Genomic DNA, 21,228 nt, shown 5'->3' with positions numbered 1-21,228 from the left:
ATGATCGAATCTCACCAAGATAACCCAACCCCGAGCTCCATCTCTCACCGGTGTTCAAAAGAAGTATGCAATATTATGCATTCAATTCAAACAAACCTCCTCTCCAAATAATACGCCCCCAAGCCTTCAACTTCCATGCGCGCTTCCCTTTCCTCGTCCTCGTCGTCAACATCTTCGTATCTCTGTCGGCCTCCGCCCAGACCATGATGATCCTCCCTGTCTGCTTCGGCTTCACTGCTGCATGATCCGGACACGGACAGGGGCATGGACATGGACATGGGCATGGGCATGGGCATTGGCATTGGCATCGGCATGGATATGTCTCGGTTTAGATATCCGGTGTAAACCAATCGACTGTCCTCGTCGGATTCCATCGAGGACATTCGCACTCCTGCGCGACGGGCATTATCGTGGGTATGGGAGTACTGTGTGCGAGTCGTGGCGTTAAAGGGGGAAGACTCGGACGAGTAGGAAGACGACGAAGCTGGTGAAGAAGAGCCGAGATGTGCGTTTGCGTTTGTGTTTGTGTTTGCATTATCGGTAGCGGATGGAATGGTCGAGATGCGACGATCTTTGCCTCGTCCTTTGATTCCCTTGTTGCTGTTCTTGTACAGTTCGGCGAAATATTCCCATAATTCACGGTCTGCGGGATTCATTGGTCCGGCGTCGCCCATGGATGCGAATCGCAGCGTGAGATTGCGGAGTGTGGATGCGTGGAATTTATTCTGATGGGACTGGGTAGGTGGAGCGGTTAGCTTTGATGTTTAGGTGGTATGTGGTTTCGTGCTGTTGTTTTTACGGTTCTGTGTATGCGACTGCGACTGCGAGGCTCGTATCTCACCTTTAGATTTCCCAATTGAGTAAATTTCTTGCCGCAAGAGTCTAGGAGACATATGAAGGGCTTGGCCTGCAGGTGGGTGATCTGATGTGCGCGGACATTGCCTCGCTGGGCGAATCTTTTGTGGCAAATATCGCATTTGAAGGGCTTTTCGCCTGTGTGTCGTCTTTGATGGGTCTGGAGAGTAGTAGAGACATGCAAGTTAGTGTTCTGGGTAGACTACTTGGAGGGCGTTTTTGTTTCGTCGAATGTTGCTCTTGAGTCTCGACGATCATTGACTTATGTCTAGGGACTTACCTTGAGATTGCCGAGCTGCGAGAACCGCTGGCCACACGAGGGCTCCTTGCAAATCTGTAGAAAGTGAGATAAATCATCAGCAGCCGAATCCGAGCAGTTCTTTTCAGACGGTTTCTTTGCTGCTCCCCTCGCTTTTTCCTCGTTGTGCATCGGAGTACTGGCATGTTGGTGCATGTGAACTTACAAAAGGTTTCTCCCCCGAGTGCGCCCGATGATGAATATCCAAGTGCGTCTTTTGTGCAAAGCTCTTTCCGCAATTCGGGAGTGTGCACGTGTATTTTCTCTTCTTTCCGGATCTCGACAGCTGTCCTTCTTCCATGAGGAGGGCCTGCGGCGGGGAGATGGTGAGTGGATAGCTGGGGTGAGGTGCATGACTTGGTGCTAATGCTGATGGCGGTCCTGGGGCTAGGGTGGAAGCTGAGGGGGTGAGCTGGTGAAGTGGTGGGAGCACTGCTTGCTGCGGTGGGATTGAAGAGGACGGGTCGGTTGGTTTGGACTGGATGGCTTTCATGAGAACGTCGATTCCGGTAGAGAATTCGGCTTCTGGTCCAGATCCAGATTCAGATTTAGAGACCGAGGATGCGCTGGGGCCTGTACTTGCACTTGCACTTGTACTTGCGCCGCTTGGGAGTGCTGGAGAAGAACGGCTGCTCCTTGATGGTGTCGAATTGGGAGCAGCGTACGACTGGGAATGTAAATGGGTCGCGTTGGTCGATAATGGACTATAGCTTGCGGCTCTGATCGGGTTGATGGCGTTCTTGGCAGGTCGAATTTCCGGGAGAATCTGGAGAGTTGCTGGTAGTTGACGAGACTGGGTCTGTTTCGAGTAGTGATGGGGCTGAACCTGCTGCGAGTGTCGCTGGGCCGGCGGTGGTGGTAATGGTAGCGATGACTCGGTGAAGCTTTGCATACCGTGTGTCATGTGAGAATTGTCCGAGGTCAGTCGGAGTGGCGAGGTGAGTGGCTGGCTTGTCATCGAGTATTGGTACGGGTGAGATGGTGGACTCAGAGTTGGAGCACCATAGCTGGATGTATACGTGGGCGATGTCGAAATATGCTGCTGGTAGGGGATGGTGAAAGACGTCGGGTTGGAATTGGAGTAGTACGAGTATAGAGGTGTGTCCATGACCCGACGATGCGAATACGGACCCATTCCATGAGATGTAAAGTCGTATGGGACTGGCTCGATAGTCTCCATGATGACGAAGGCGAGATATCAACGAGATTCAACGTGCAATGATTATGTGCAGAGATGTATAAGTCTGATGAGCAACGGATCACAGATGGACTCCGAGATGAGAAGCGAAGAATCCAGTCGATCGAGTCCCCGGACAAACTCAATGATCAACGGTCAAGGTCGAGCGTGGAGCTCCTCGTCTGAAAAATGTCAAACCCACGTTCTCGGAGAAGGGCATGAACAACGGAAAGCTTGATGGCAACGAGGACCTCTTGTCTGCCTTCTTTCCCTCCTTTTATTTGTTTTTTATTTTTTTTTTTTTTGGTTTGCTTTTGCCTTGCAGGCTGCCTCGTGGTAATGTGGCGTATCGTGTCAAGTTGGTAATTCCAAACTCAGATTGGAGTATGACTTGATGGAGGCAAAGCAAAGAGAAGGAAGAGAGAGCGAAAATCAAAAGAAAGGTGACGAGCCAGCTTCACTTGACGCTGTCTAGATCATGGGAAACGGTTGAGTAAGTAGATTCCAATGATGGGATGTTCCACTCTTCGAAGATATCGAGTGCTGATCTCGTGACCGAAAGTCTGGTGATCTATCGGACTGGATAACCACACCCGGGTGTCTGGTCGATCTATATACAGAAGGATCAACACGATGCCGGGGCCAACAGACTCCCGTCCTCGTCTACAAGGGCCGGATCTTGGACAAAAGCCGACTGAAGAAAGTGACGGGGCAACCAGAGCGACGGAACGAGTCGAATCTTAGGATGAGGCGTTCAGTGTCCGAAAAGGGCAATTCAGGTCAATGACCTATTTGGGTAGATACTGAGTCCGCGGAAATGGATGAGGAAAAGAAATGGCGTAATGCCAAATAAGCGTAGGACCTAGACTAGGGAAGATAAAGGTGAAGAGAGAGAGGGAGAGGGAGGGAGGGAGGAAAGAATGAGGTGGGAGATGCCAAAAAAAAAAAAGTCATTATTTCTCTTTCCAAATGGAAATTCCCGAGATCGTATAATTATGGATCAAGATCAACGAGCAAGTCGTGGACGTGGAGAACGTCAGTCTGTTTGGCCGAGTGGAAAGCCCCCAAAAGAGAGGCCCGTCCAAAGTCTGGAGAATCAGCCGCGTCGACCGCCGCAAAACAAAAATCGGGAAAAAAGAATTTCAAAAGAATTGGAATATGGATGGAAAGTCGTGAAATAGAACAAGACTGAGCCTGCTCAGGCCAAGATGAATTGAATGCTCTTTTTCAAAACACGAATGTTGCTGTTCCTGGGTCTCAATGTCCAACATTGTCTTCTTTGGCCCAGGCAGTGGGCAATGGGCACAATCATAGCCCCGCTCAGCTGAACAAAGTGAACTTCCTAAAAGGGCTCCTCGTGGATTGAGTATGAAGCAGGAAGTGGACATGTGCCGAGTCGCAGAATGATTATACAGAATAGTCAGATTCAAAGGGCCAGGAACTCAGGAAGTATGACATTTGCGCCCAAGATCTCCTATAGTGGTGAGTAGTAAGACTCGGGGCGGTTCGAGGCTTGTGTAACGTGCAAGGGCGATCTCACACCCGAAGGTAGATTAATGAAAAACGAAAAAATGGAAAAATGGGGGAATAATGCAGGATGACGGAAAAAGGGAAATTTAGTCGAGACGAGGGTCTTCAATCCTGGTCGAGGTTCATGAATGTCTTAATGAGTGAATGGGGGAAGCTAGCCGTAGGAGCAAAGCGTGTAATATCTGTACTGTACTCGTGTATTTAGTAGTTAGTAACTTAGTGCTGTCTCCGAGCTTGAAAGCGTCCGAGCACTTGCCTGATACAATAACAGTGGTCTTGATTCATGAGTACTTGCTTAGTATGAAGTAGCACGATGACTCTGGTCCTACTGGAACGACTCGGGGGTGTTTTGGTCCAAACCATGTATGTACGTATGTCACTACCAAGTTATGTAGCATGTAGTACGTGGAGCATCCATAGTGTCTACTTGGCTTCATCTCATGTCTCGAGGCAGTGAGTAGTGAGTACTGAATGGAAGACTGAATCGTACCGAGTACTAGTAGTGATTCATACGTGTGCAATTCGAGCGACGGAAAAGCGAAAAGCGAAAAGCAAACAGCGGAAAGCGTGGGGAAGATGATCTGCGGTGGGTTTGGGTAGAGACCTGACCCTGAACTGGACCGGGCGGACGCCAGGGCATCCACCCATCTGGGTGTGTCATGTGCCGTTGTACACGGTACACCTGTCCAGTGTGACGGTACATAGTGATCTGGAGTACAGAAGGATGATTCCTTGTATCCTAGAATCCTGCTGTCCATCGATCCATCCAGAGAGAGAGACATGCATCTCAGTCCGAGCATCTCCCTTTCCCCTGGGGCACTCTGTCATTTCCAACTGTCCATAGTCCACAGTCCACAGTCCACAGTCCACAGTCCACAGTCCACAGTCCACGCTCCACACTCCACCGTCTATTCCGAGTTGTCTACGCGAAATGCTAAAGTACTGTAAGTCTAGAGAGCATCCAGCCGGTCAAGCCACGAGCCAAGCTTTTCTCCTTTCTCCTTATTTTATTATTCATCCATTTTCGAATCCTGGCAGGACCTCATCTTCCATTCCATACTATACTATCCCTCCATCAATCGGTCATGAGTACCGAATACACCCTGTGACCCTGCCTATCATGGCCATCACCAAGCGAGTTCATCGGTGAGCTCAGACGGTCAAGACGAGCGGGACTAATGACCCCTTGGTCGTATGCGGCGGGAGTCCAAAAAGCTCCAGCTGAGGCTTTTTGGGATTTAATCGCAGCCGCGACTAGCGAGGATTAATTAGACTCGGGCTGGCATTTGGTGGGTCGGGAGGCGGGACGGCACTGCCAGTAGTTAGTTTACTCGTGACTCGTGGGTGGTAATACCCAGTCTGTGGATACTGGATAGTGGTACTGTTTGTACTACTGCTAGGTGCAGGTAACAGGTACTATCGAGCACAAGAATCAGTGATTCAGTAGTAATAAGTCAATGACCATGATCTCAGGACTCCAACTTTACCCTCTTTCTCCTCGGTACCCAAGACTAAATCCCTGTCTCGTAGGGCGGCAATCAGAGAAATGCATGTTTCTGAAAAGCCCGAGTCCAGGGCCCAGAGAGCCCACTGGTCTGGCCCAGTGGCCACTGCTTGACCTCAACCGGGACTAGACCGAAAGAAGGACTGGGGGGCGTGACTCTCCTCGACTGGGGCCAGCCACCCAAGTAAGTCACTTGCCCCTTTCGGCTATTGGCCTTTGGGCTGGTTTTACGTAGAGGCTGCCTCTTGTTCTTTGGATTTCCTGAGAGGTTATTCCTGTACTCGGGAGGGTGAATCACGATCACTCGGTCCGACAGATTATGATGCGGGGGAGGGAATGGTAATCAAAATGGGAGAATATATTACGTATTCCAGAAGATGAATGTCAGGGCTGTTGCAACTTGCATATCGATCTTGCGTTGGCCCTATATTACAAACTAACTACTAAATCGACGAGGTACCCCCCCCTGATTTAGCCAAGGGATCCTCAATCCCTCATTATCACAAGCACCAGTCCAAGGTCGGAACTGGAGGTAGCTTGCTTTTGTATGACGATAACCGGATCTTTGACATGAGATTCATATCATCATGTCCTTGTCTGGGCAGATGTCCTTGTCTGGGCAGATGTCTGCTACGTGGTATCTACTATCTACTATATCCAGTATATCCACAATCTCACTATAATACTCGTCAATCACAATAACAGTGCACGACCGACCCCCGTCCCACCCGAAGAAACCTTTTCCCCCCAAAAAAGCAATCACTCGACCCTCGAGGGCGGGCCGGGCCTTCAAGTTCGGACCATTGGAACGGAGTATAGACTTGACTCTGGAGTATATGGCTCGGATCCGCTGAGAGACCACGCAAAGGAGCAGAACAAGCCCTCCTCGAGTCACCCTCGTCACTGGACTTACTCCAGTACTGACTAGTACTACTACTGAGTAGTGAGTCTGACTACTGACTCATTGAGTAGTGGGTAACTAGTGGTACTGTCCCACTGTGCAACTGTTCTCTACACGGGCAAACGTGCGGCTCATCCTTCGAATCCACAGCACTGTATCGAACGGATGATCTCCCTTCCCTGATACTTGGACGGTTTGCTTATACTATCGCCCACTAGGACAATAGCGCGACGCACTTGGTGCGATCCCGCGATCCCGTGACGCAGTGATGCAGTCCTCTCCACTCCGAGATTGGCGATGTGCGCCCGGAACAGGGATGCCCCCTCTTCTCGCGTGGCGGATGACCAGGGAGAGGAGGTGAATGGAGAAGAAGATGGGGAGGTCTCTAAAGAGACGGCGATCGTCGATGGACTAGACCGACCGAGTGGAGGGCAGTGCGTCACTTGCAGGGCCACGGGCGGGACTCGGATGGTTGTAGCCTGATTACGTTGGGATGGGAGGATCTGAGCATCTGAGTACTTGAGGTGCACTTACTTGTACTAGACTAGTAGATACTAGAGAATAGAGTCCTCAGTACAGAATGAGCATATACGGGGCAGACAATTGAGTGGCCCGTGGGAAATTCAACGAGAAACTATGTGTTAATACGATTCTCGATATAGGCAATACTACCCCGAGTGTCACCCACGTGTAGTTTATTCTGAGGTTCCAAACAGTCAGCCACCTATTCAACATGAGTACCTAGTTTACCTACTAGTAGTTGGCTACGCCCGATCACCCTTCATACTACAGTGCAGTCTCAGAACGCCCCTAGCACCTGATTCATGATATAGATTCAAACGCGAGATGATCATCAGCAACAAAAAAAAAAAAGGGGCATCGTGGATGCCCAAGGACCAGGTTCTCCCTCAAGTGCAGAAGTGGAGATGGAAATGGTGCCTGCTTCTATTTCTACTGTCTACCTGGAACTAATGATCAACCTCAATGTGACGGATCGTTTTCAATCTCTCGTACTTTGTACCTGAGATCCCCACAGTCCCACTGCCTAAGGTGGTGCACACTGCACAGCACTATTATGGCCATTGACAGTCCTACGAGCCCGGAACCACACCAGATAATGATAGACGGGCGGAGTGGTGGACAATCAATCTGAATCCAGTAGTGTCACTGTCAGTGAGTCCCTACCTGATATTACCTGTACTATTCTTCGGGTTTCATCCTATCGCGTTTTCTCCTATCCTGTCCAATAGCCCATCTGCTAGCTACAGTACTACTACTGAGTAGTGAGTGTGAGTAGTGAGTGTGAGTAGTGAGTGTGAGTAGTGAGTAGAGTAGTAGTACTGAGTACATACTCCATACTCTATGGCCTCAATCCAGATGAATAAATGGCATCTACTCCATTCCAGCTCTAACCTGAACCCATCCCAACCCGTCCCATCCTAAATCCCCAACCCATTAAAGCCTGGAAAACCCTCTTCTTCAAGTCCAGCCCAACCAACCAACAAGATAACCCAACAACTCACCTCTTTGAAAGTCCCAGACATATCTACTTCAGGTACCTACCTCGCTAGTGCTAGCTGAGACTCCCCTCCCCTCCCGTCCGCCCGCATAGTCATTCACATTCGATCCTTCCCCGGTCAGCGAATCAGATATCTGCAAGGTGATTCTCGTTAGCCGCGCATGGCTCGGGGATTTCAGATTCCCTTTTTGTCATGGTGCTTCCAGTCCCGCTTGTGTCTGGTCGGATCGGGACTTGGAAGCTCGGGGTGTTTTGAGTCTTTCTGAGAGGAGATAAGTACTCCCTTACTCAGTAGGTAGTAAGTAACTTAGTAACTTAGTAACTTAGTACTAAGTACTAAGTACCAAGTACCAAATACCACAAGATTAGTCTTCTGCCACTCGAGTGACCACGTCTAGTCCCAGTATTCCCGATATCGACCGACGTCTCAAGGCCGCAGAGTAGACGCAGAGCACCAGACTACGTCGCAGTAAGCTGCAAGTATCAGGTTCCAAGTCCGGGTCAGGGACCACGCAGGGTCAAGGACCCGTCAAACTGGTCGAGAGTGATGCTCGACCGATCTGATGACTGAGCCTTCTTGGTCTTGAAATTATAGTCGCTGGATGATTGCTGGTGGTTGGGCGACTCTCGGATTTTCCGGGCTTGATCTTGGATTTGACGGTTCATAGTGAATAGTGAGTGGGTGGCTTTTTATGGGCGTGAGTTCCGGGATACATCTCGAGTACTGTGGGGATAGTATCATGTGTAGACTCTAGACATGGTGCTAAGTATTCATAGTTTATGTGTAGGTGATCTAGTATGTATCGGAATGGAGGTGGTCGGGACTCGGGTCCTAGTGTATGGTACCTAGTCCCAACTTCCCACTGCGCAGTACACTACCCCAGTGTCCACTGTCCACTAGGTATTAAGTGGTCAGTGCTAATCTCTGCTTCACACAATATCCAAACACCAAGGTAATCACGACGCCCATTTCGATTACAAGTAGAGTATCATCTGGCGAGCATATCGTGGCAGAGATGCATGAGACGGGTGTCTTGCCTCGTTTCCTAGAAGATCAGTGGTAATGGCGACGGGTAGAAACCCAAGATGAGTTTCTTCACGCAAAGTGTCAAGAAACCTACAGCTCGAGCTTCCAGCCCTACCATTCGACTGTTTGAGAATGCGTGCAGCTAGCTGCAAGGTACTCGACCGTACATGACGTACGCTCCAAGTTGTATTGATCGTGGCCTCTGACAAGACGATCAGATAGAATGTGATATTGAGATTGTGACGGGATTCCTCGGCGTCACTCGGTAGCCGTCCAGGAGTATTCCCCCACCGCAAGCTGCGCCTGAATCACTGCCATAGTACAAGGCGGAAGATGGAATCTGAAGATGCAATTGAGGAAAGGCAGCCAACATAATCGGGGAGTCGGGGAGTCGGGGACCATGGCAAAAGTACCTGCCTGCGTGTGTCATACCGACAGGCCCGGTTCTGGCACTACCTCTGAGGTCGTACTTTGTCCTACAGACATACTCACTTTCCTATTTAGTATCTAAGGTCTGGTATCTGGTGTCTATGAGAACCTGTCCATTACTAGCCAAGTTTAGCAGCTCAGCGGCTCGACTAGTTCCCAAGAGCATAGTCGATGAGTGGCACTCCACAGTTCACTTGAGAAGGCGTGACCCAAAAAAGGAACTGCAGAAAGAATGAAGTGCTGCCGGTCACAAGATAGTACATGCGTGCGAGTTAGTCGTGACTCGGGGGTAACTGGCCGAGTCTGACTACTCCTAGTGCTGTGTGGCTGGAGGCACTTGCATGCCATGGGAAATCCTTCCTGACGAACGCCTGCCTGATTAGGTAAAGACTGGCGATCTCACGGTCAGTGAGGATGATGAGAGGGCGCATGGGACATGGACTCATGGAAGCCCGAGGGAAACGGTGGATACGCCCTTATTACAAAGTAGCTTTGATGAGTCGATGCGATCGGTGAAGTCATGCGAATGCGAGTAGGATGGTAGATGACGATCACGAAGGATAAACGACACAGTGTACTACACACAGTGTACTACACACTGTGTACTACACAGTCAGATCTACTACCCCAGGTCACTTATGTTGTGAAGGTAGTATGTAGTATGTACAGAGTCAGTACTTGTCTGGACAAAAGTCCAAATGCGACCTCTCGAGGGTATTAGGAGAGGAGAGAAGAGAAGAGAGATTTCCATTGTAATGAACAAGGTGGGATATTCTGGACAGCTAAGTACACAGTACACACTCGACGATCATCGTGCTGCTGAAGAGGCAGGACTCTTAAATTGATAGCCCCAGAACAAGGTGGCAGCCATCATACATCGAGAATCCTCAACCTGAGATTCGGGCAACTTTCCACTATATCGCGTAATCTTCCTGTCCACCAATCGAGGCGCAGACTCTGTAGTCTTGTCCATGCTAGCAAATATAGGGAATACTGCCTTGTCCCAGATACTACTGATTCAGTAGTACTTACTACATGTACTGATATAAGTCAATATTCCATCCAGGAACCAAGGGCAGCCCCAGAAATAGCAATAGCATACCATCAGATCGCCCTACAGAACCTGAAACAAGAAATTCAAAAAAGCACCGCCCCCCCCCCCACAAGAAGAGACTCGGGCCTCTCATTCCCTCTGCCTCGTCCAAAAGAATTCCCGCTGAATCATAGTGCTGACTGCGGAATGCCCACGACTGGGTCTCCGCTGCTCTCGGCGTCAAGAGCCCTCACCCAAAGGAACGCATCCCCCCATCAAGCAAAAGCACGAAAGGAAACGCGCATCCGGTGATCCACAGCTGGCACATGTGCTATTTACCCGAGGCCGTCGATCCTGGTCCGTTAGCCTGTGATGCATCCTCGCAGGCCACGTTTTTCTGCTTTTCCGCCCGCAGTTGGTCTCCCGTTTTTATTTTTTTTTTGAGTTGATTTGATTCTCCCTTAAGAGCTGAGGAGGTCACCAAGATGAGTAGGATCGTCGATCCGACTGTCGTGCTCATTTCCTCAGTCTAGTCACCCAGTCAACCCTCGGGCACACCACGTCCGAGCCCTGATTCCTCCTTCCGCATTCTGCGTTTCGTCTCTCTGGGCGGGAGGTAAGGCTATCCAGTGCAGTGGGGGCGAGGCAAGCCTCTGCGGCTGGACAGCCACGCACAGCACCATTAAAGATTGAGGTCCTGGATATCACCAGTGAGCGATTTGATCCGGAGACCGTATCTTCATGATCCGCACAAGGTTCACATGACACTTTTCTTTTTTTTTTTCTTCCCTTTTTTCTCCGTTGCTACTTGTCCGCATCAGAGATTCATGACTCCGGTGGCTGGGTGCGATGTGCCATGATCCGTACTGGCGGGTGTAGGGGTTCCTCATACATTGCGAAGGGACCCTCTCGTTTTCGAGTGACACGTCTATTGTCTACAGGTTTTGGACCTGGACGTAGATCCTCGGATTCCACGAACCAGTAGTCTAGTACTGAGCATCACTGGGTAGGACGAGGCATTTCTCAGTTCTCAAAGAAGACATCCATCTACCATCATACACCCATTTCATAAGATCACCATACACATAAGGGCTACCAAGCCCCGTAATAGGAGACACCTGCTCCCTTGCCGTGTTTGAAACATTGAAGAGACTTCACCTACTAGATCCGACATACCAGGTGGCAGGTACAAGGGACAAGGGAGACAGTCACCTACCGCCCTCATACACCTACTATAAGTATATACCCACAATGTTCCTCCGTCCAGTCGTACACCCTATCAAGACATTAATTGTCACCGGCCGATTGTAAGTGGTCAGCTTCCGGTGGCTAGTGTCTCGCGCCTGCATCATACCAGATGTGGGACTTGGATACTCCCGCGGGACGGTCGAAGGTTGGTCCTCCATGGATTTGTTCCATCTGGTTCACTCTCATCGGTCTCGCGCATGGCTGCGTCCGATAGAACATGAATATGCGATATTTCGTCCTCATATAGTCTGGCCATGGGAGTTCACGCTGCATTCAAATATTGACTGCAGTCAATGTCTACCCCGTAGATCTAGTATAGCTGGCAGGTTCACCACTCGATTGAACTGGCAGTGACGCTTTGGCCCCGAGTCAGGGTTTCAACGCTCCACCATGTACCGCGATTCCTGCCTCATCCTCATTAACCATGAGATCGCGAGTACGGGAGTGATTATCTTCCACCTGTAACCACCTGCGTCGAAAAGATATCACGACAGATAGAGCCAATTCCCAAGCCCCACAACCTTACCTACAGGAGCGTGTCGATCATGGTTGATCGGCAACTAAATCAGATCACAGACGTAGGTCGGACGCAAACACCTAGGGTCGCGGACGCTGATCAGGCGACTAGATATATCTCTTCCTGAGATCAAAATATCTCGTGGGAATACAGGTAGTAATAATCAAGTTTACCGAATATCAATAGTGTCAAGATATCAGTCCGTCCTACTCGACAATTAGTCGTGTTGACAAGGTATATATAAGAGTACCCGGCGGTGTCGCGAGATACTTCAATTTCGTCTTCATCCTCGTCCATACACTTACCTTACGAATCAGCATTTTCCTCTTGGCAGAGGACCATCATCTCATACCTGAACGACGTCAACGCAGAATTTCTGCTCCAATCTCGTGCGAATTGGCGTGCCTTGTTTTCTAATTCGGCTTCTTCTTTTCTAGGAACGGTGTCTTTCGTCTAGCTCATCCAGCAAAAGACATATATCCAGCCCTCTAGATGCTATTTTCGCGACGTTATCTTGCAAGATCTCGCTAATTGCTTGTCTCCCTATCTTCCCGCAAAGTTCATGAGATTCCCAGACCCAAGCTATAACCCTTCTCCTCCCTAATGACTGAAAGCCCTGTGACCAGAACGCTGGTACACACGAGCCAGGTCATTCCGAGCCCAACAGAGCACATACAAGAGGCGCACAGACGACCCGAGAGCACTCCTCAACAACCGGTTCTTCAGAGCCAGTCTGACTCCATCCTACACATACATCCGTAAGGGTTGAGCCGGTGCGTGTTTGTCCATAAACAATCCGGTCCCACGTCCTCACATCTCACGGCAGCCATGACAGCGGAGGATGTGGGCTTCGGGTGTAGGTGCAGGTGCAGGTGCAGGTGCAGGTGCAAAACTCCCCAGTACTCAGACTTCCGCTCACAGCATCTCCTGTAGCTGAAGTCGCTAGTTGTAGTCGTTTACCGTCTCAGATAATTCCAGTGCCTGCAGACTATTCGGCACAGAGGCTTTCAGTAAATGCGGATCGAGCTTGCCGGAGCTCTGTTCACCCTGGGAGTTGCCCCGTTGGAGATCTGCTGGTCTGGGACGGGCTTCAAGGCGTGAGTGGCCTGGTCGTAGACACAGGAAAGCGGCTGGAGTAAACTATGTCCTTGTCGTCGAGAAGCCATTAATGGAAGCCATTAATGAAATGTATCGACGCCCGATTCGCGTTTCGGACGCGAATAGGGAACAGTTCTATCCCGATCGCTCAAGGGTCGTCGCAAGCTCTCAAATAGCATGGGCGAGTCAAACTATTGACGAAATTCTTCGCAGCTCGAATATCTATCTCCACCTCGACCAGAGTGCGATGACCATGCCTGCACGATCGCCGGTGCCACCGCAGTCCAGCAGGTTCCCATTCCAGCCTCATTGGGCTACACAATTTGTTGCAGAGGTTTCCCTGACGAGGAGCATGATTCAATTGTGTCCTTTCAGTAAGACAGTCCTAGATCATGTTGTGCTTGAGCTGGCGAGGGCTATCCACAGCACAGTAGACCCAAAACCTGTCTACCATAGAGAGAGAGAGAGAGAGAGAGACTGCGAGTGGCAGGTCGGGAAAAAAAACGCAACCCTATCATGTCTGCTGAGCCTACCTGAAAAGAGGCGAATCTCCCTCAATCAATACAAGTACCTCCTCTTAGGCTTTTTGGAACTGTTTCCCACTGACGAGAGAGCAAAGCCCACCAGTCGATTACATGAACCCCTGTTTCACTAGACAGCGCCTTATTTCCAAGGAAAATCTCCATCGCGAGGCTCAGTACGATGGCAGAAACCCTTGATCGTCTACCCATCCATGTGAGGAGACCTGGTCAGTGTGTACATGGTACATTGCTTTCAAGAGTAGCCATTGTCGTCGTTTCAAAGGTACATCAGTCGTCAATAAATTCCACGCGTCATGCATGCACTCAGTAATGGACAGGTGGTCTCTGTCATGGGGATTTATGGCCTGATTGAAGTACACGACCCTTCATCGTTGTGCTTGCACAAGGCACTCGACATTCATCGAATGTGGAAGAGACCAACACACGGGTAACTCAGAATAGGACTGGAATAAGAATTTGGTAACAGATATATAAGAAAATCGACAGGGAAAAAAAGGAAGAGACACCATCAAAATTGAAAGCCCCAATTTGGCTACAAAGAAATCCAAGCGAATAAAGTCATACTGCGCCGTGGCTAAGCCGAACCTTTTTACCGTCCTGTGTAAGTCGAATATCTGCGGAATAAGTCAGTCAGTTGGCTTTTTCTTAAGATGAATGCAGTACAGGAGATGCGATGAAAAGGCTCTGGTGTGTCGAAACCCCAAATCGAAGACCTCATATCCTGGCGGATCTCGTTCTCATCGTGGGATGGTGCACGGTTTTTGGCCGCAAGAAGACGGAAAGCGAAAACCGTCCATTACGGGGCACAAAGTAGTCGAAGTGCAAAATCCCAGAGACATCCCAAATTCGGGGCAACGAGGGAGAGGGCAAATAAACAACGGATATCTCTTGCTACGTACCTCCAGATGCGTGCACGCATATCTCCACTGCCAGTAGCAAAGAGATTGCCAGTTGGGGCGGGAGCCACCGAGATGACTATTGATGCGTTAGTATTGGTCTACAATTTGCCCCGACAAGTTGTCCCAATTGAGACGTATTGTTCGGACCGGACACATGGAGAAAGCATGCGAGGAACAAGACTGCTGATCATCCGGTCTCATGCTTCAATTGCCAGTCAATGGTTTGACTCACCAGAGTTCTTGTGGCCCTGCAACATCATCTGCGCATTTCCAGTCACGGGGTCCCAGAATTGGACACCGCGGTCCTTGGAACCACTCATGACCCATTGTCCATCGGGGGTCAGGCAAACGCTGAGCACAAAGTCCTGGAGAAAGAGCAAGCAATTAGTATCCGGTCCACGTAGACACGACAAGTTTCGTGGAATTAGTGACGAGAGGCTCGCCCAGCGCCCAGTGACAATGTGCGCAGACAGACAGGACGAAACCAGCGACAATGGGTCAAGATGGCGCAGAAAAGAAGGTGACGGTGTAGAACGTACCTTGTGACCCTCAAACGTGCGAATGCACTTGCCACCCTTGTTACCATTGTGAGGATGCATGCCTCGGGGAACAGTAAGTTCCCACAGCTTGATAGTCTTATCCAGACTACCACTGACAAGGTCCCGGCCGTTGGGCGCAAAGGCAACAGAGTAGACGCTGTCCTTGTGGCCGTCGGGGTTCTCCAGACGCTCCACCAGGTAACCGGTGGTGGTGTCCCACACACGCACGCTCTTGTCCAGCGATCCAGCTGCAACATAATGGCCGTCGGGAGACATGGCCACGGTGGTAACACCGTCCTCGATGCTCAGGGTGTAGACAAGCTTGCCATCCAGGATATCCCACAGACGGACAGTCTTGTCACCGCTACCGGAGGCGATGTAACGACCGTTACCGGCAAAGTCGAGAGAGTAGATGTCTTGCTCGTGACCGCTGAAGATGTGCTTGATAGAGCGCGCGGCGATATCCCAGACCTGAACGAATTCAGCATTAGTTTCACGCGGGTCCTTGGAAAAGAAAGATACAAGCTTCATCCTTGCACTCGTCTTCTTTTCGCGTCCCACTCCAATCGTGGACAGTCGCGGTGTGGAATGAGAGGGTGAGGGAAGCTTACTCGAATCTGCTTATCCTCTGCACCGGTAGCAAGGTACTTGCCATCCGGACTGAAGCAAACACTGCGGATGTACAAATCGCCGTCCTTGTCGACGTTCTCATCTTGCAGAGTGGCCACATTCTGGCCAGTCGTCACGTCGAAGATCTGCGCCGAGCGGTTGCAACCAGTCGCCAGGTATTTTCCGTCGCGGCTGAAACGAACACAGCACACCACGCTATCGTGGTTGAGATGGTGGACAAGCTCAACGTCCAACACACGCTGAACCTCGGGGTTGAAGACAGCGTACCAGTCAGAACCCTCCCGCTTTTGCGAGGCGGGAAGATCGGCAGGGTCCCAATTGGCAAGCATGTTACCCGGGCGATCGGCGCGCACGAGACTTTGAGTAGGGGGTGTGGGGCGGGGAATCTGGGGAGACGCGCGAGGGTCGGGATAGGCGATTTGGGTCTGCTGAGGTGTGGCCGGGCCAGGCACTCGACGACCCTTTCCAGGCCCAGGCGATGCTGTAGGAGGAGGGGGTGGTCCATAACCTATAGCCCGCAAAGAACAGGTCAATCACGTCAGCTCTCACCCAAGGTGAAAAACGTCGTCGGAGATCAGATGACACGTTTGTGTGATTCATTTGTGCATGCCAACGTACCATTTACAGCACCACCGGGCTGATAACCTCCGGGGAAACTCTGTGGAGGCTGAGGCGCTCCAGGCTGGGTGGCCGACGCAGGCTGTTGGAGAGTGTGTTGGGAAGGCTGCTGTTCTTGGGACGGAGGAGGAGCCAGGCCGGGACCACTACCAGCTGGGTTGGCCATGATGCCACCAAATAGATTGCTGGGCCCGTGGCCCAATGAGGGTGGTTGCGCCTGGGGGCCGCTGTGCTGCGAGGGCGCAATATGAGAAGTCACGGGTTGAACACCGCGCTGCTCAAGTTCGTGTCGCAACATTCGGATCTCCGCCTCGTAGCTAAAAAAAAAAAAAAAAAGATGAAGGGAATTAGTCGCACGAAGAATCTCGAATGAATCTCGAATGACATATCGGTCGACTGCTTTCATTCGCGTCGTGTCGATTGCAACATCCGAGACGGCGGACCGAGTGAGAGAGTGGACACGAGCAATTCGAGGAAGCTAGATCTGAGGCGGGATGGGGAAGAGACATACTCTGCCTTCATCTTGATCTGGGTCTGCTCGAGCTGGTACACCTTTTGACGAATCATCTCCATCTCTTGGAGCTGTCCGGTCACTGCGTGATCTGTCAGTTAGAAACGGATTCAGTAATTTTCGCAACTCGTGCAAAAAGCGACATGATGCGCGCATGAACCGAGAGCAAAGAATTGGAGGCAGTGGTGGTTCAGGCATGATCAGAAATCAAAGAAAAATGACCCAGGCGGTCCTGCAGTATCAAATCGAGGAGAGAAGCCCGACGCGAAGCAGAACCGAGAAGCACGTAGAACGCTCATTGACGTCACACGAGAGAATATGCTTGAGAGGGGGACATACACTGGTGTTCATATTCACCGGTGCTTCGGGATTGACTCTCGAATTCCTGGCGCAGCTGATCAAGCAACTCCGTCAGACGGGAGTTGGGTGCAGGCACCATGCCGCGATGCGTGTTGTACATGGCGATTGACAAGATGATGAGATGATCGCGTTTCAATCCAAACTCTGTAAAGAACGAGGGCTTTCAATCAGTCAAGTTCAAGACCTTTGAGACCTCGGCGATGGAAGGAAAGAGTCGGCGGGCGATTTAATTGACTGACGCTGCGATCGGGTGGAGGCGCAAGTGCTGCTTGGTGGAGGACACCAGGGCAGCTGGAGGCCTGGGTGTGGTGGGGAAAGCTGGGCGGGCGCAACCGAATCGAAGGCTAGACTTTCGTAGCGCAAGAATTTGGCGATGAGATTGGAAGACGGATGAAAAGGTGAAGCAGCAGAACCAACGATCCGACGAGCGGTGGAAGAGGAGAGCGAGGAGGAGGAGGGGGGAGAGGAGAAGGAGAAGGAAGTGGCTGGCAGCGGGAAGGTTGAGTAGAGTTTGGGGGGTGGAGATGGGCCCGGGGCGGCTACCGTTTGGCGCGAGAAGCGAGACAAAGAGCCGAGAAGCGCAACCAAGACTTTTTGAAGACGGGCCCTTTCGATGTCTTATCGGACCTTGACCGGTCATATTCATTCTGGTTTCTTGAGTATCTAAAGGCGGTCTCGAGTGCGCATTATTCCCACCACCTGATTGAAGGCCGAGTGACTCTTCTCGTGTTCGATACGCGCCAGATGATCCCATTTTGATTGTGTCACGTCCTTCACTTCTGCCACACCAAGAATGGCCAACCCCCTGTTGGTTGAACCGCAGGATGCTATTGTGATGGGACTACTGTGTTACTCCGTAGACGAAATACTCTGTAGATGAAATACTTTGTAGATGAGAGTATGCTTGAACCCGTTTCCAACTCGCCCGAAGATGACTACTAAGTACCTATGCTCTGCCAAGCCCGGGTCGCCGTCCATCGTAATAAGGTGCTTGCTAGGTACTACCGTAGGTGGATCGAGGGCGAGCATAATTGATTACGCCGTCGCAGGTTCAAGTGTCTGGATGAAACTAGGATATAGGTCGTGTCTTCGAGCCTGACAAGGCAAGAAAGACGTGTGGTTATCTTCCTCCCTCACAACTCCACTCTACTTTCATCGACATTCGCCGACAGATGTCCGTTCGGCCTTGTGTGCTTCAGCCCCAGAACAAGGGAATTTAGTGCTCAGGCGGTCCAGAGTCTGAGTCTGAGTGGGTCCGTGCAAAAGGGTCGCCGCATCTGGCCTGGCAACTTGGCAAGAGCAGCGAGGTGCCTGAATGCCTGAACGTTTCGAAAAGTTCATCATTGACGACATATCTGCCTTGTGGCCTGAGGGCAGTACCTGGACCTGCGACTTGCGACTTGTGACCTGCATTCCTGAGGCGGCAAACTCAAGCCCCTGACTAACCTGATTGAGCCAAGTGCGCCCCCCACCCCCCAATCGGTAGCCTCGAATGTTCGGCGTAATTTGCGTACTTCTGGTGGGACATGCACATCTTCAGACATTCTGTACCTACTTTATGTAAGGCACAACAGTACTAGGACCTCACTGGGGATGTGACATGTAGCAGTTGGCCCTGTGCCACGAAACTTGATGAAGCCTGCCTTCTCAACGATACCGAGTCCTGGGGTCTATTCAAGACAGAGTATTTGAGGCAATGTACAAGATCCCCTGTAGAGTCGAAGATGAAGGCATGTACAGAATAATTACATGTACATGTACATGTATTGTCCGGTACCTCGGAACCTGCCATGGCCCTGCAACGGCCATCATGCCACTGCCAGATGCCAACCTGCTGACTAAGACCCAACGGAAAACCTAAGGAACTACAACGCGCCCTGTCCTGAAGTGGACAACGGCTGGCCCCGTTCCGTGCTGGTGTGATGCGGGCAGAATGCCCATAATTTTATTCGATTCGCCGCCCGAAAATTGAATCCCTCTGTCGCTCTCCGAAATCCGAGCAGAGAAATAACATTATCGAGTTTGCCCCCCTCCTCCCTTTCCTTTACTTCCTACACCAGCCTTGGGGCACTTTTCTGGCTTGCCATTCTGTCCGCCGTTGTTCCTCGACCCCCGTCTCCGCCCGTGGTCATGGATATCATTCTGGAATTATGGGACACCTTTGTTGGTGATCGTCTGTACTCGACTCTGCTGCCGACCTCCTTATCGGCCACTGCGGGCCTCCCGGCCTTTGTGAATGTCGCCAACAGTACATTATCCCTCTTCGGCGCGACAGAACCATTTGTCTATGAGCCTGCCACACAGTTGCTGCATCTGGAGCCTTCAAAATATGCCTACCTCAGTGCCTGGCCTCGAAACAACATCTATCGTCAATTCACCAGCTTTTTCCTTATCACATGGTGTGTACTGTTATTCCATGTGGGCGATCTGGTCTCGCAACCTCGATTGGTCGGGAGTCTCGTCGGGAGATAAATCCCGCTGGAGTCCGATGTCGAACGACTAATTATTCGCATACCAAATGCTAACTGTTGGTGAAAATCGACAGGATCTTCGGCCTGCTTGTGTACTTCATCGTTGCCACCGCTTCGTATGTCTTCATCTGGGACAAAACCACCTACAATCATCCGAAATTCCTCAAGGGTCAAATTAAGCTGGAGATGAAGCAGGCCATGTCCGCAATGCCGCCCATGGCTCTTTTGACCGCGCCCTTTTTCGTCCTCGAAGTCCGTGGCTACGCCAAGTTGTACGACACCGTGGCCGACGAGCCCTTCCGCTACTACAGCATTCTCCAGTTCCCTCTCTTCATCCTCTTCACCGACTTCTTCATCTACTGGATTCATCGCGGTCTGCACCACCCAAGGGTGTACCGCACTCTTCACAAGCCTCACCACAAGTGGATCATGCCTTCGCCTTTCGCCTCGCACGCCTTCCACCCCCTGGACGGCTGGTCCCAGAGTGTTCCTTACCACGTCTTTCCCTTCATCTTCCCCCTGCAGAAGGTCGCCTATGTTTTCCTGTTCGCCTTTATCAACCTCTGGACCGTCTTCATCCACGACGGCGAGTATGTCGCAAACAGCCCCGTGGTGAACGGTGCCGCGTGCCACACCATGCATCATTTATACTTCAACTACAACTACGGCCAGTTCACCACTCTATGGGATCGATTGGGTGGCAGCTACCGCAAGCCCAACGAGGAGTTGTTCCGTCGGGAAACTAAGATGAGTCAAACGGAATGGCAGCGCCAGTCCAAGGAGATGGAGACCATTCTGAAGGACGTTGAGGGTGATGATGACCGGACATATTTGGAGAACGAGGACAAGAAGAAGAACATGTGAGGGGCGGGGCCTTTCTCTGGGAAAACATGTTTTGATGGCTCTCACTGCACCATCGAAAACACCAATCTTCTCCAGACCTTGAGAACTGGCCCTTTTTTTGTTCTTGTTTCCTTTCAGCTTGTCTTTCCGCGAACCCTTTTTTTTGACCGCCGTGCATTTTACGACCACACTCTAGCGACGGTCATCCAGCCTCGTCCTTTTGCATTGACGTACATTCCATTCCACGCTTCGCTTCCACACTCATGCACACCCCCCGCCCGACTATCGACATTTTAATACCTTTTCTCCAAAAGACGTGAGGGGGCTTGCCAGGAAAAAGGCGCACCTCCTCCCGGTCCTGTGTTTGACCTGTATATAATTCTTGGAGCTTGTTTTTTTTCTTTCTCGTGTCAGACTGAATGTATTCTTATGATGAAGGTATCGTTCTTTAGAACAATAGATGTCAAACGTAAAATAGACATTTGACAGGACTTGACGGATCCTGTATGAAACAGTCTTTCCTAAACATGAATACGCAAGGATTGCATGAGTTTCCAAAGATTAGTAGTACTATGTACTACGTACTCACCTCAATAAACATACGGACCAAGTCAAGTCGTCCGGGCTTTTCAATGACCTCCCGAAAGTCCCTTCCAAAGAGCTGTAGACCAAATACCTT

General features: G+C 50.8%; 3 protein-coding genes across 3 annotated transcripts; 1 reads left to right on the top strand and 2 right to left on the bottom strand.

Moving 5' to 3' along the window:
- Positions 1–86: 86 nt before the first annotated feature.
- Positions 87–2,333, bottom strand: N7539_003177 (C2H2-type zinc finger protein; the record flags this gene model as incomplete). The annotated part of the gene is made up of 4 exons (XM_056932779.1): positions 87–734; positions 842–1,015; positions 1,136–1,189; positions 1,320–2,333. The coding sequence occupies 4 exons, from the start codon at positions 2,331–2,333 to the stop codon at positions 87–89; spliced, it is 1,890 nt and encodes a 629-aa protein (XP_056792738.1).
- Positions 2,334–14,267: 11,934 nt separating this feature from the next.
- On the bottom strand, positions 14,268–17,335 carry rcoA (uncharacterized protein; the record flags this gene model as incomplete). The annotated part of the gene is made up of 8 exons (XM_056932778.1): positions 14,268–14,292; positions 14,578–14,653; positions 14,810–14,942; positions 15,117–15,587; positions 15,728–16,254; positions 16,365–16,681; positions 16,876–16,957; positions 17,215–17,335. 8 exons carry the CDS (start codon positions 17,333–17,335, stop codon positions 14,268–14,270), a joined length of 1,752 nt encoding a protein of 583 aa, XP_056792737.1.
- A 2,030-nt stretch (positions 17,336–19,365) lies between these two features.
- Positions 19,366–20,570, top strand: N7539_003175 (sterol desaturase family protein; the record flags this gene model as incomplete). Its single annotated transcript, XM_056932777.1, has 2 exons — positions 19,366–19,634; positions 19,781–20,570. 2 exons carry the CDS (start codon positions 19,366–19,368, stop codon positions 20,568–20,570), a joined length of 1,059 nt encoding a protein of 352 aa, XP_056792736.1.
- Between the last annotated feature and the right edge of the window lie 658 nt (positions 20,571–21,228).

Source organism: Penicillium diatomitis (genome assembly GCF_028827545.1).
Source record: "Penicillium diatomitis strain IBT 30728 chromosome Unknown utg000003l_segment0_segment0, whole genome shotgun sequence".
Lineage (NCBI taxonomy): Eukaryota > Fungi > Ascomycota > Eurotiomycetes > Eurotiales > Aspergillaceae > Penicillium > Penicillium diatomitis.
The sequence above is the reverse complement of the archived record's forward strand: the minus strand, read 5'-3'. Positions and strand labels throughout refer to the sequence as shown.